Below are 13,605 nucleotides of genomic sequence, written 5' to 3'. Positions count from 1 at the left end.
TTTAGCTGCAAGTATAGTCCACCAATTGTTTCTTTCCATTCTAAATCTCCACATCCACTTCCCTAGAAGAGCCTTGTTGAAAATCCTCATCCGCCTGATACCCAAACCTCCTTTTTCTTTCAGAGAGCACCCCTGATCCCAGTTCACCAAGTGAATTTTCTTCTTATCTTTCTCCCACCCCTTGTCGCTAGGCTTTGCCTAGGCAATGGGATTTTTTTGAACAAAAACGATGTACCTTACAGTAATTTCCTAGGTTCCATAGCAATCAGCAACCATCTTTCACTATTAATTATTTATAATCTTCATAAAAAAATGTATAAACTTCATTTGAAACATAGAAAATCAACATATTCATGAAAAAATAGGAAAACAAAAAGAAATTTAAGAAAATAGAGCCGTTGAACCTCTACTTTTGTCCTTAGAAAAGAAGAAAAGAAAATAATGGATGACAAAGGAAGAAGAAGATCTGTTCTTTTTTTTATATATATAATAAAAAAAAGATTTCATTAAAAGAAAAAATATTATAGACTGGCCAGGTGTTAAGGCAACATCTAGAAACATCATAAGGCAAAAAACAAAAAAACAAAACAAAACAAAATAGAACAAATCATCAAAATAAAATAACTATAATCCCAACACTTCCCCAAGCCTGTACCCAACATCTTTTTTTTTTAATCAATAACTGCAAATTTCATTAAAATTAAAGATAAATTACATAAAAACAAAGAACAAAGGAGAGGTAAACTCTCTTAACTCTCCTAAAAAATTCAGACTCTTCTTCTTCTTTTTGGCTCTCATGTTTTGGTCACCCTACTTTCTTCTTCTTTATGTCAAGTTGATGAAGCTCCCAATCAAGATTTGCAACTAAAGACAAAAGAACCTGAATAGAGTTCATTTTTGCAACCGGAGCAAAAGTCTCGGCATAATCAACTCCATGCACCTGTGTGAACTGTGAAGCCCTTTGCAACTAGTCGAGCCTTGTACCTTTTCACAAACCCATCTGCCTTATGTTTTATAGAGAACAACCATTTGCACCCTATAGGCTCTTTTCCCTTAAGAAGATCTACCAGCTCCCATGTATCATTCTTGGGAAGAGCATTGATCTCTTCTTTCATTGCATCTATCCACTCAAGAACAAGTAAAGCTTCCACAACACACTTGGGAAAGGGAACACTATCAATGGCAAATAGAAAAGCATGAAAAGAAGATGAGACATTCTCATAGGACAAGAAGTGAGACATGGGGTGGTGTGTGGTGCATGATCTGACACCCTTCCTTTTTGCAATAGGGAGGTTCGGATCACAACGTGAAGTGTCAATATCAATAGGTTTAGAAACATCAATTGGAACAATAGTACCTAGGTGAGGTGAAGAATCCAACCCCCAAGATTCTGATGGCATTGGTGGCATAGTTTCCAGTGGCTTTGTGGCAACTGAACTCTATTGGCCTTGATTTTTGTAGCGCAATCTCCAAAAGACACGAAATGGAGGAGGATCAAGAATAGAAGGCAACAAAACTTGAGTCTGACTTTGTTTCTCCTCAACTCTACTCTCCCCCTGAGGAGACACAAGAAAACAAAAGACACGAAATGGAGGATCAGGAATAGAAGGCAACAAAACTTGAGCCTGACTTTGTTTCTCCTCAACTCTACTCTCCCCCTGAGGAGAAATAAGAAAATAGGGGACATCTTCAAAGAAAGAGATATCCATAGAGACAAAACAAGAAAACAGGGTCAAAACAACGATTGCCTTTCTGAGCAAGGGGATAACCAAGAAAAATACACACAATAGCTTTGGGATCAAGCTTACCAAGAGTAGGAAAGAGATCATGAACAAAACACTTACATCCAAAGACACACATAGGGATAGAAAAAAGTGGATCTTTAGGGAAGAGGAGCTGATGAGGTGACCTATATTCCAATACCCGAGATGGTGTTCTGTTGATGACATAGGCAGTAGTTAGGACCACATCCACCCAAAATCTTTCTGGGACATTTATTTGTAGCATTAATCCTCAAGCAAGTTCAAGGAGATGTCGATTTTTTCTCTCTGCAACCCCATTTTGCTCAGAGGTTCTGGCACATGAGCTCATGTGTTGATAGCCTTTCTAAGCAAGGGGATAACCAAGAAAAATACACACAATAGCTTTGGGATCAAGCTTACCAAGAGTAGGAAAGAGATCATGAACAAAACACTTACATCCAAAGACACACATAGGGATAGAAAAAAGTGGATCTTTAGGGAAGAGGAGCTGATGAGGTGACCTATATTCCAATACCCGAGATGGTGTTCTGTTGATGACATAGGCAGTAGTTAGGACAACATCCACCCAAAATCTTTCTGGGACATTTATTTGTAGCATTAATCCTCAAGCAACTTCAAGGAGATGTCGATTTTTTCTCTCTGCAACCCCATTTTGCTGAGAGGTTCTGGCACATGAGCTCATGTGTTGAGAGCCACAGGATGCAAAGAAATCTATGAGGTCTCTATGGAAATATTCCTTGGCATTATCTAATTGAAAGATTTGGATTTCAGATTGAAATTGGGTGTAAACCATACGCTGAAAGTCTTTTGCAATTTTAGGAACTTCCCCTCGTAAATGCATAGGATAAACCCAAGTGTAGCGGGAGAAGTCATCAAAAAAGGAAATAAAATATTTGTAACCATTCTCAGTTGGAACATTAACAGGTCCCCACACATCTGAATACACAATGTAAAAAGGAAATTTTGATATTTTATTACGTAAAGGGAATGAGGTTCTACAATGTTTACTCAGTTGGCACACTTGACACTAAAAATCACTAACAGACAAAGACTTGAACAAATCTGGAAACAAAAACTTGAAAGACTCAAAAGACACATGGCCCAAATGGTGGTGCCACAAAATAACCTGACTCTTACCTGACGGACTCAAAAACTCTGAAACTGTAAGATCGACTTTGTTCTCCAACACATAAAGACCATCCACCATGTTCCCTCTATCAATCGTCCTCTCAATAGCCAAATCCTGTAAAGCACAAGAATGTGGAGGAAATGTTACTAAGCAATTCACAAGGCATGAAAAATACTACTAATGGATAACAAATTAATGGTTTGAAACATGTAAGACATTAGATAAGGAGAGGCCAAAAGGCAAAGATATAGATCCTTGACCAGCAATGGATGAGAATGATCCATATGCTAACCTCACTTTATCTCTACCAGAGAGAAGAGAATATGTTTGGGAACAAGGTTGACTTACCAATCATGTGGTTGGATGCATCAGAATCAATAATCCATGAGGATTTTGGGTTATCAGTAGACACATGGAAAGCTAAGGCAGAATTACCTAAAAAGAAAGCAAAAGAAGTAGAAGGTGTGGGTCCAGAATCAGCATTCTGAAGAGCCCTACCATATTGCTCTAAGTGGCCACAGAAGGAATTGATAATATCTTCCTTTGAGTCAGAACAAGGGAGACAATCTTGAGAAGTACTCTGATGTTCATGAGATGCTAAGTTAGTCAAAGTAAGCTTCTTCTGGTATGACTTCTTGCTTGGTTCTTGTGCTGATTTCTTACCCAATTCCTGTGCCCATTTTGGTTTCCCATTCAATTCCCAACAGGTTTCACGGGTGTGCCTAGATTTTTAGCAATGAGTACACCACAATTTGTCTTTATCATCTGTCTTTTTCTGATTTTCCCCTTTTCTAGGTGCCCTAGTGTTACCCCTCACAGTAAGAGCAATAGTCTCCCCCTTAGGAGGAGTCATGGTAGACTTCCTACTCTTTTTTTTTTTTTTTGATAATTCATGGCAGACTTCCTACTCTCTTCAGACCAAACAAGTGCATAAACCTCTTGGACAGACGGAAGATCCTTGATGCCCAAAATCTGAACACGAATAGGTTCATACACGAGATTCAAACCCAGAAGGAAAGCAAGCACCCTTTGCTGTGAAACTAACTTTTTATATGCTTTACCATCCTTTTCACTTTCCCAATCAATGTTCTGATAATAGTCTAGTTCTTTCCAAACTGAAGTGAGAACATAATAACAGGTCAATAAGCTCCTTTTCTCCCTGCTTACATGTCGAAGATTCTGCTTGTAGCTGGTAAATTCTAGCATAATGTCTCTACTCTGAACAAGTTGCTTGCACTTGGTCCCATATTTCTTTTGTTGTCTCAGCCCACATAAAATTCTGTTTGATGGATGGTAACATGGATGTCAAAAGCCAGGACATAATCACGCAATTCTCTTGGTCCCACTTATCGTATTCGGCAGTACCAGCCCTAGGTTCCTTTATTTTCCTAATATATCTTGCCTTACCCCTGGCTGTGATATACAGCCGCAACTCCTTAGACCATGCCAGGTAATTCCTACCATCCAATGGGGTAATAGTCATTGGGAAACTCATGGAGTCATGACCACTACTCATTCCACCTTGATTCATGGTGGTTCCTGAAGTTGCAGAATCTTCAGTATTCATGATTTCAGTTGATACACACCCACAAAGAGAAATTCACAGCACTCACTCTAAGTGATTAACAATCAAAGCACAATTTCAGTTCATGTAGAAACACACTTTGACAGGTCAAATAGGTCTCCGAGGCTAATATTAAGCCACAACCATCGGTATTCTGCAGCTATGCTGGTAACCTGAACACTCTCACAGGTGTAACAGAACCCCCCAAGGCTAATATTAGCCACAAACATCAGTGAGCTACTGTTGTACCAGTCAGCCAAATCAGGTCACTCATGACCTACAAAATTTATCACAAGAAACTTGGTTTCTGGATCACCCGACCCACAAAAAAGGGGTTAAGCCCACCTTATATCATTGGGTTGGGGCAAAACTTAACCTGTTCTTGGTATTTACACCAAGAACCTAAAAAAGAGTTCAAAAAAGGTCTCCCTGTTGAGTCTGAGAGAATTCTGGGTTTACCAGTCCAAGACAAAGAAAGAAAAAACAACAAAAAGAACAGCCAACCTCTTAGGAAGAATCAACCAATCATCAACAATTTCTGGAATCACTTAAGTTTATTTTCAGCCCAGAACACATGAGAGAAAAAAACAGACGAACAATTTTCGGGTCCAGAACGAGTTTGTTTCCTTCATTCTCAGTCCAGAAAGAACAGAGCAATCCTTCAACCGATGCAGAGAGGAGATTTGCAGAGAACCGACCCGCTCTGATACCATGTTTTCAGCAAGGAGAAGTAGAAGAAGAAGAAGAAAAGAGGCAAAAAGCATGAGAGCCAAAAAAGTCTCTGCTGGAGGCACCAGCTTTTGATTAAATAGTAGGGTGACCAAAAACATAATAAAAAGGGAAAAGACAAGAATGCCCTACAGATTACATCATCTCCAACACCGTGACATTCCAAAATAACAGTTTCATTTTCAGGTTCAATCTCCCCCACCTCTCCCATCTTTATTCTTTGATCATCTCCCTTCACTCCTGCTTCTTTCAGAATGCTCAATTGCCTTTGTAACCATTAACCACACTCTCCCCACCCAGGAAAAATAAGCCAAGTGATTTACCCACCACCACTTGTATCTCCACTAATTGTTCAATACCCACCCTTCCCTTGTCAATATTTTCCTTTACAGAAACTTCCTCTCCCTCAAGCCCCTCCGATGCCTCTCCTCCCCCAATTCCTCCTTTTCTTCCATTTTCCCCCTTTCAACCCCAAACCCTTCACATCCCTGTGCTAAAACTCTTCTCCTTCTAGACTGTCAAATCTGTTCAAATTGGTTTTAATTTAGATTTATTCCAATCCTAGCCTAGTCTATTGACATCTGTATTGTTATACTCTATCAATGGACCGGATATTGATTCAATCTGACCCAATCCAATATAAATTCATTATGGACAGACAAAGTCCAATCCAGTCCAATAAATACTTTGGACAATTAAGTTTGGACTGGTCCAATTCAATATATCTTATTGGTCCGTGCAATTCATCCAAATTAATTTTGATATGAGCGGGTTCAACCCAAAACTGATCCATTAACACCCCTATGTCCAATCCTGGCTCCCCTATCCTCCCCTTCCTTATTAGACACTTCCAGCACATGTGGAGTCAAAGTAGCACAACTCACAGTATTCAAACAAGCAATTCTCTCAAGAGCTTCCGAACCAAGTGGACAACTCTCCACATTCTCCTCTGTTGCTACAAATCCCCCTGATTTACTTTATACCAATCCCCATCTGCAACTTTTTCACCACTTGAATCAAGCCTTCAAACATCTATGTGAAACTTCAAACGCTGGTTCTCTCTCGATGAGCTTCTCTGGTTCAACGTAATTTCTCCTGGTCTCTGGCTTTTCTTACAAGTCTGTAAAGACACTTCTACTATCTCTGTATTGCCTTCCAACCGGGGACCTCTCCACAGAGAGACATCCCCATAATCCTTGGATTCTCCTATTATTACAATCTTCCCACTGTCCTCCAATCCTGTCACGACCCAGATCCCAATATTTACTTTATCAACACCAATATGTATTGATTGGACAAAATTTTGAGTTCTTCTATGCTTATTAGTTAGGTTTTGAAGTCTTCAAGGGTTCAAGACAGTATATGCTGATAAAAAAAGGGTTTGAGACAGTATACATCTTGATTGAACCCTAACAAACAAGAAAAATAATAAAAAGCAAGTATTTTAACTCAAACTGAATGATTTTAATCATGTCTATTTTATTATTATTGTTAGAGAATTAAAAAAACTATTCAGGGACCTCATCTAAGAGCTTAAGCTTTTAGGATGAACAGTTCTTTGAGATGGTACTAGAGCCTATTTGACCAAGTAGTCTAGTGTTCGATCCTCATTGCCCCTATTATAATTAATTAATTTTTCAAAACAAGGTACAGGTGGGCCTATGCTTGTCCATGCTTCAAGGCAAATGGGCTTTCGCATGAGGGGGTGTGTTAGAGAATTAAAAATCCTATTCATGGATCTCACCTAACAACTTAAGCTTTTAGGTTAAACGGTTCTTTGAGAATTATAACTTCAGAAAGTTAAGAATAAAGAAGTATCCAAGAACGCTAAATAAAAATATCTTGGCAATTAAGTGAGGCACCCTCCATGAGTGCCTTATCATGTAGGCACCACTCCACATGTTAAGCTACCTTGGTATCCTAATTGTCATAGTTAGGTTGCTAGTAGGTTGTTTTTGTATCATTTGGTGTAGCAATAGCAGACATGCCTTCATTGGTTTATTTGGTTTTTCATTGATTAGTAGTAGCATGTTTGTGCTTTATTGGATGGTCACAGAAAGATATTATGACTATGTGAACTCATGAAAATGAAATCACACAATCATGCACTCACCGGGTAAATTTGGTTTACCTTCGATTTATAGCATATTTGCGTTCTTTTAGAGGCCACAAGAAAGTGTTATGATTATGTGAACTCATCAGTCCACATGTTAGGTTACCTTCGTATATCTTGATATTCCTAGTAAGGTAGTGGATCCTAGAAGTAGTCTTTATTTTATCATATGATAACAGGTAGTTCATGTATTACTTGGTGTGGAAAAAACAAGCATTCACTAACTGGGTAATTTCGTATTTCATTTGATTGATAGAATGTCTATGTTTTATCGGAGGGTTGCAAAAAGTATCCTTATGTTGACGAGGAATGATCACTTAAGAGGAGCTTTTGTAGGATTTCCTTTTCTGGTGTAGTTGTTTGATCTGTGGTTGTCTGTTTTGTCGGGCAGGTGTGTGATTATTGGTGTGGTGCCAACTTGGCACCATTGGAGGCTGTATCAAGTTTTTCTTTTCTCTAATATAATTTTCTTTTTTACCTATTCAAAAAAAAAAAAAAAAGTATTGTGCCCATGTGGACTAATCAAAACCAAATCAGCTAGGCATGCACTCACAAGGTGATTTGATTTTAAATTTGATTATTAGCTTGCTCATGACTTATTGGAGGGTCACAAGAAAGTTTTGTGACCATGTGAACCCATCAAAATCAAAATCACCCAAGCATGAACTCACTAGGTGATTTGGTTTTTCTTTTAATTGATACCATGGGTCACAAGAAAGTTTTGTGACCATGTGAACTCATCAAAATCAAAATCACCCAAGCATGAACTCACTAGGTGATTTGGTTTTTCTTTTAATTGATACCATGTTAAATGTTTTATTGGAGAGTCGCCAGAAAGTATTGTGACCATGTGAAAACATCACAACACATGTTAGGCTACTTTGGTATTTCTTGATTGTCATAGTAAAATAGTAGACCTTAGTGGTAGTCTCTATTTTTTCATATGTTAGTGGGTTATTTTTGTACCATTTAGGGTAGGAAAAAGGCATAAACTCATTAAGTGATTTGATTTTTCAACTGATTATGAGTATATCTATGCTTTATTGTAGGGTTGCAAGAAAGTTTTGTGACCATGTGGATTCATCAAAATCAAATCACCCAGGCATGCACTGATTCAGTGAATTGGTTTTTCATTTGATTGATAGTATGCTTGTGCTTCATTGGAGGGTTGCATGAAAGTGTTGTGGTCACATGAACTCATCATTCAACAAGTTAGGATACCCTAGTATTTCTAAATTGTCATTGAAAGGTAGTAGACCCTACAGGCAATTTCTATTTTTTTCCAATGTTCAAAGAACCAGACCCGGCATAGAACCAGAGAAGGGAGGGGTTCATGGGTCAGAGGTTCAACCAGGGTCGAACCGTGATGACGTGGCACATGGCATATATATATATATATATGTTATAGGTCATATAAATACTATATATAATATAGTTTACAACTTTTAATATACTTAAATATGGTGTATGGATAGCAAGTTTCTTATTTTGTAAAGAAAATAACTAGGGTTCTAGTCTCTTAATTTACATTTTCTTTAAAAAACATGCATAATAAAGTAATGTGTGCAATAAAGAGTCATTAATTAACACAAGTTAAGAGGTGGACTAATGGTAATTAAGCAATATATGAAAATCATGGGTTCAAATCTTGTTAAACACATTTTAAAATTTCAATTGGAAAAAAGACCTGGGTGGTTTCATGAAACTGGGAACAGTACACCGGTTTTCTGGTTAAACCAACCCATCAGCCAGGTTTTTAGCAAAATCAATTATTGGGGTAAGACCAAACCAGCCAAGGTCTCGGGTCACAGTTCAGCCGGTACGGTACGGTTTTCTAAACACTAGTTTTTTCATACATTAGTGGGTTGTTAATGTGTCAATTGGGCAATGTTTTAAAAGCACGAGGTGCCAAAAAAAAAAAAAAAAAACACAAGGGGCAATTTGTGCCCAAGGTGAAAGGCACAAGGTGAGGCGTGTGCCTTTTCGAAGCAAGGCACAAAAACAAACAAAAAAAAAGTAAATGCCAAAAAAATTAAAAGAAAATAAACATAATATGAATAAAAAATAAACTTAAATTTTAAAATAAATGTTTAAAAAAAACCTATTATCTAATATTAAAATACACAAACATAGCATGTAAAGTGTATTCAAATTAAAATTTAAAAATAAAATCAAATATATAAAACATTTTCAAGCATGTAAAACCCACGATCTCTTTTTTTTTTTTTTTGATCAATACCAATCTCTTTTTTTTATTCAATTGCATTACTTCCGATAGCTAATGTGGTGTAAAACATCTTGCATTCCTGATTCTACGAGCCACCTTCGTACCAAGCCCCTTCAAGCAAGCCCAAAGAAATCCAAGTTGGGGTTTTAAATTCATAATCCTCACACACAAAAAAAAAAGATTTTATAATTTTAATTGCCTTTTATGCGAGTGAACCAGAGCTCTAAGAACCCCCTATTTGCTAATGTTGTTCATTCATTAATCATAATAAAATATCTTCTTAAAAGGCAATTAAAACTATAGAAATTGTTTTATGTGTGAGGATTAAGAAATTAAGACCATAACATGGATTTCTTTGGGCTTGCCTCGAGGGGCTTGGCCAGGGATCCCGGGGCGAAGCCCCAGCCCAACTGCTAGGATAAAAAACAAAAAGCACAAAAAAATAAAAAAATAAAAAAAGCACACGCTTGGGCTGAAGCAAGGTTCAAATTTTTTATACATATCGGGGTGTAGCGTATCGTATCGTTGGCTTCATGATATGCCTAGGTGAGGTGCATACCTTGGGCTGAAGAGCAAGGTGCACCAAGCACTCGCCTTTTGAAAGTGTTGTTTTTGGGGCCTAGGTGAGGTGCATACCTTAAAATGCGCGTACTTGAGTGCCTAGGTGTGGCTTTTAGACCATTGCATTTAGGTAGCAACAATAAGAAGCACTCATTGGATAATTTGGTTTTTTGTTTGATTAATAGCATGTCTATGTTTTATTAGAGGGTCACAAGTAATTGTTGTAATCATGTGAGCACATCAAAACCAAATCACCCAAGCAAACACTCACTGGGTGATTTGGTTGATAGCATGTCATATTTTATTAGAGGGTCAAAAGAATGTGTTGCGCCCATGCGAACTCATTGCTCTACATGCTAAGGTATCTTTGTATTTCTTGATTGCCAAAGTAAGAGAGTGGACCCTAGAGTCATAATATCCAAGGCATTGAGGTGAGGCTAGACAACAAGGGAGGGCCTTATCGCCTAGCCACTTAGGCTTTTTTTTTAATAAAAACCATGAATCCTAGGACCATTCCCTAGGTTCTATAACAAGTAGTAACCATCTTTCACTATTAATTGTTTATAATCTTCGTAAAAAGTGTATAAGCTTCATTTGAAACATAAAAATCAACATATTCATGAAAAAAAATGGAAGAAAGAAAAAAATTAGAAAATAGAGGGGCTGAGCCTCTATTGTTGTCATAGGAAAATAAGAAAAGAAAAGAAAGGGTGAAAGAAGAAGAAGAAGATGATGATGATGATGATGATGATGATGATGATGATGATAAGTTGATAACAATGATTGAACCCTAACAAATGAGATAAATTAAAAAAAAAAAAAGGAACTTGTATTTTAACTTAAACTAAACAATTTAGTTTAATAATGTCTATTTTATTAATGACAATGAAGTTAAGTATATAAAAGTATCCAAGAGCACTGTGTAAAAAATGTCTTAGTGATTAAGCAAGGCACGTGAGTGCCTTATTGCTTAGGTGTCACCTTGCCAACTATGTATGTTGAGCAGATTGGGCTAGATTTAGGGCCAACCCAGGCACAAATCTAATACATGGGCTTTGGGTCTAGATCTGGCCCAACCCAAGGTCAAAGCCCAAACTAAATCTAACAAACTACAACTGAGATATTGATTGTTTGGGGTTGGAGGTTCAATTAGCCTAGATGAGTTGGCTGGTATGAAATTAGGCAGTTTCCATGATGACCGAATACCTCAAAAACGTTAACCAATCAAAAACTCATGTTAATTTAAAAAAAAAAAAACAGATGATTAGTTACCAATTGGATGATACCAGTTGGCTGGTTATTATTTTTTTAGGTACGATACCTTTTTTGGCATCATAGTCAGACTCATGAAACTAAAGTCTTTTTTCAACAGTTTCTTACCAGGTTTCTCATAAAACTTCAACTTTAACTTAAAAGAATACCAGTTAAATCGTTAGCAATTGAATAGTACTGGTTGATTGATTATTAGTCATTTAGGCATGATACCTTTCTGGTATCATAGTCAGACTCATGAAACTAAAGTCTTTTTTCAAAAGCTTCTTACCAGGTTTCCCCATTGCAAGGGTTTTCTTGCTAGTATCATCACAATTCACAAGAGAGAAATATTGGATACGTAGTAGTAAATTATAAATTATATGTGCGCTAGCATTGTGGTAAAAGAAATAAAGGTACCATCTAGACAACCAACGGGACAGTGCATATCTGACCTGAATACAGTAATCAGTACTATGAACGCCCCAGTGATCTGGTAAGCCCTGGCCAGAATCCATGGTTGATTGTGTTAAACATGCACGTAGACCCAACCACTCCACTGCCCTTGCCATTCCAGAGACATGCTGCCCACCTGCTTCAGCAAAGCATGTTACCTGATTCAAGAAGCCAAAAAGAACATAAAATAAATTACACGCCTACCATACATCACAATTAAACTACCTTATAAGTTATAACTTATAACTACTTGGGATCAAATTAAATTTTTAACGGGAGTGCAAAGTGCTTGCGCTGAAAAGAAAAGTAAGATGATGATTAGCACTTTACTGACATTAGATAGAAATCCACTGCCTACAAAAGTAAGAAAAACGACGGGGCACCAAAGCAATAGGAGGAAAAAACAGATAGATGAAACCATTTTATTTTAGTTGATCGTCGACAACACTTACACCAGATCGTATGAGTTCAATTCCACAGAGTAAAGTCGAGATATACGAATCCTCCTCCGTCATGTTTGATTCATAAGGCCAGATACGTTCATGTAACCAAGTCAATAAATCAACATCATCAGCTATCCCTCTCGCAAGCTGTTGAGAGGTGTGAACGTGTGTATTCACAAACCCTGTTGATATTCGAGTGACTATGTCTAAGTATAACAAAAAGAAACTCAAAGGTTTCAACAACCGGAGATTAAACTTTAAAACTACTGGGATCAAACAAATGTTAACGGTGAAGTAATACACGGTATTCAGTAGTGTCAAAATGGAAATCTGGGGCTTCAACAACCGGAGATTAAGTTTTGAAACTACTGGCATCAAAATCAAACGTCGAAAGAGACCTGGAAGTAATATACGGCCGTTAAGATCGACAAGCTCCCCTGCAATGGCAGAGAATTCGTGAAAAATCTCGGCAGATTGACCGATGGCTTTGATTCTGTCTGCTTCCACAACGAGTCCACCATTTCCAAAAACCCGCTTCTGGGGATCCATCGTTATTATTACCGCGTTATGGAACAAGATGACTGAACCAGTATTCGCCTCCATCGCTCGATGTAATCGCCTGAAATGTAGGATTATAGATACAGGAATTAGGAAATCAGGGTGAAGCAATTTAGAAGAAAAGAAATCATCTATATAACTGGGGTTCGACTATGATATGGAAAGCATTTGATAAAAAATTTTCGACCAGTCAACCGGTATCATAATCAATCAGATCAACTGGTATCATAAACATCATAGCATAGTAGCCAATCCAATCAGGGGTTATTTATCAAAATTCATGGGTGGTTTTGATTGATCAAAATTCATAGATTCTACATGATAGATTTTCCATATAATTGTATATTAGATTTATGGTGATTGGAAGTTATAATTTAGTAATTTGATCCATAAAAAGTCAATAAAAAAGAAAATAAATCTATTAAGAAAATAAATGAGAAAAACAATAAATTTGAGATATTATATTTAGAATAGTTATAAAAAATAAAGTATCATTTGGTATTTATGCTCAAGTTAAAAGTAAGTGTTTATTGAATAAGTGTTTGAAAATAAGTGTTTATTTGAATAAGCATTTATTTGCATTTGGCACCCAACTTTTTCAAGTGCTTATTTTTTTTAAATAAGCACTTATTTTACATTGGGTGTCACTTTAAATAAGCATTTGTGATTATTTTGTCCTTTATTTTCTTTTAAATTTTCAAAATATACCCTTTGAAAGAACTTTTATTAAATTACTTATATAAAAAACACTTTTATGAAAGTACTTTTATAAAAATAATTTTGGAAAAGTGCTTTTATAAAGTGTTTTTAT

The 13,605-nt window shown here is 36.9% G+C and overlaps 1 protein-coding gene across 10 annotated transcripts in view; it reads right to left on the bottom strand.

The window, feature by feature from the left end:
- The window catches only part of LOC148853451 (uncharacterized), a 50,998-nt gene extending 37,887 nt beyond the window's left edge, over positions 1–13,111 (bottom strand). For 7 of the 10 annotated variants that reach the window (XR_016113176.1, XR_016113177.1, XM_088985682.1 and 4 more), the window contains exons 1-4: positions 12,982–13,111; positions 12,635–12,855; positions 12,246–12,418; positions 11,793–11,951 (exon numbers count right to left, since the gene is read on the bottom strand). Coding sequence is in view for 8 of the 10 variants with exons in the window: in XM_088985682.1 (XP_088841808.1) it covers positions 11,793–11,951; positions 12,246–12,418; positions 12,635–12,855; positions 12,982–12,998 (570 nt within the window). In the remaining 2 variants the exon portion in view is untranslated. Of the gene's footprint in view, positions 1–11,792; positions 11,952–12,245; positions 12,419–12,634; positions 12,856–12,934 lie in introns of all 10 variants that reach the window. The other 3 variants (XM_088985684.1, XM_088985688.1, XM_088985685.1) reach the window with 3 other exon arrangements.
- Between the last annotated feature and the right edge of the window lie 494 nt (positions 13,112–13,605).

Source organism: Nelumbo lutea, chromosome 4 (genome assembly GCF_056320005.1).
Source record: "Nelumbo lutea isolate HS-2025 chromosome 4, American lotus-T2T, whole genome shotgun sequence".
Taxonomy (NCBI): Eukaryota; Viridiplantae; Streptophyta; class Magnoliopsida; order Proteales; family Nelumbonaceae; genus Nelumbo; species Nelumbo lutea.
Note: the sequence above shows the minus strand (reverse complement) of the source record. Positions and strands in the feature narration are given on the sequence as shown.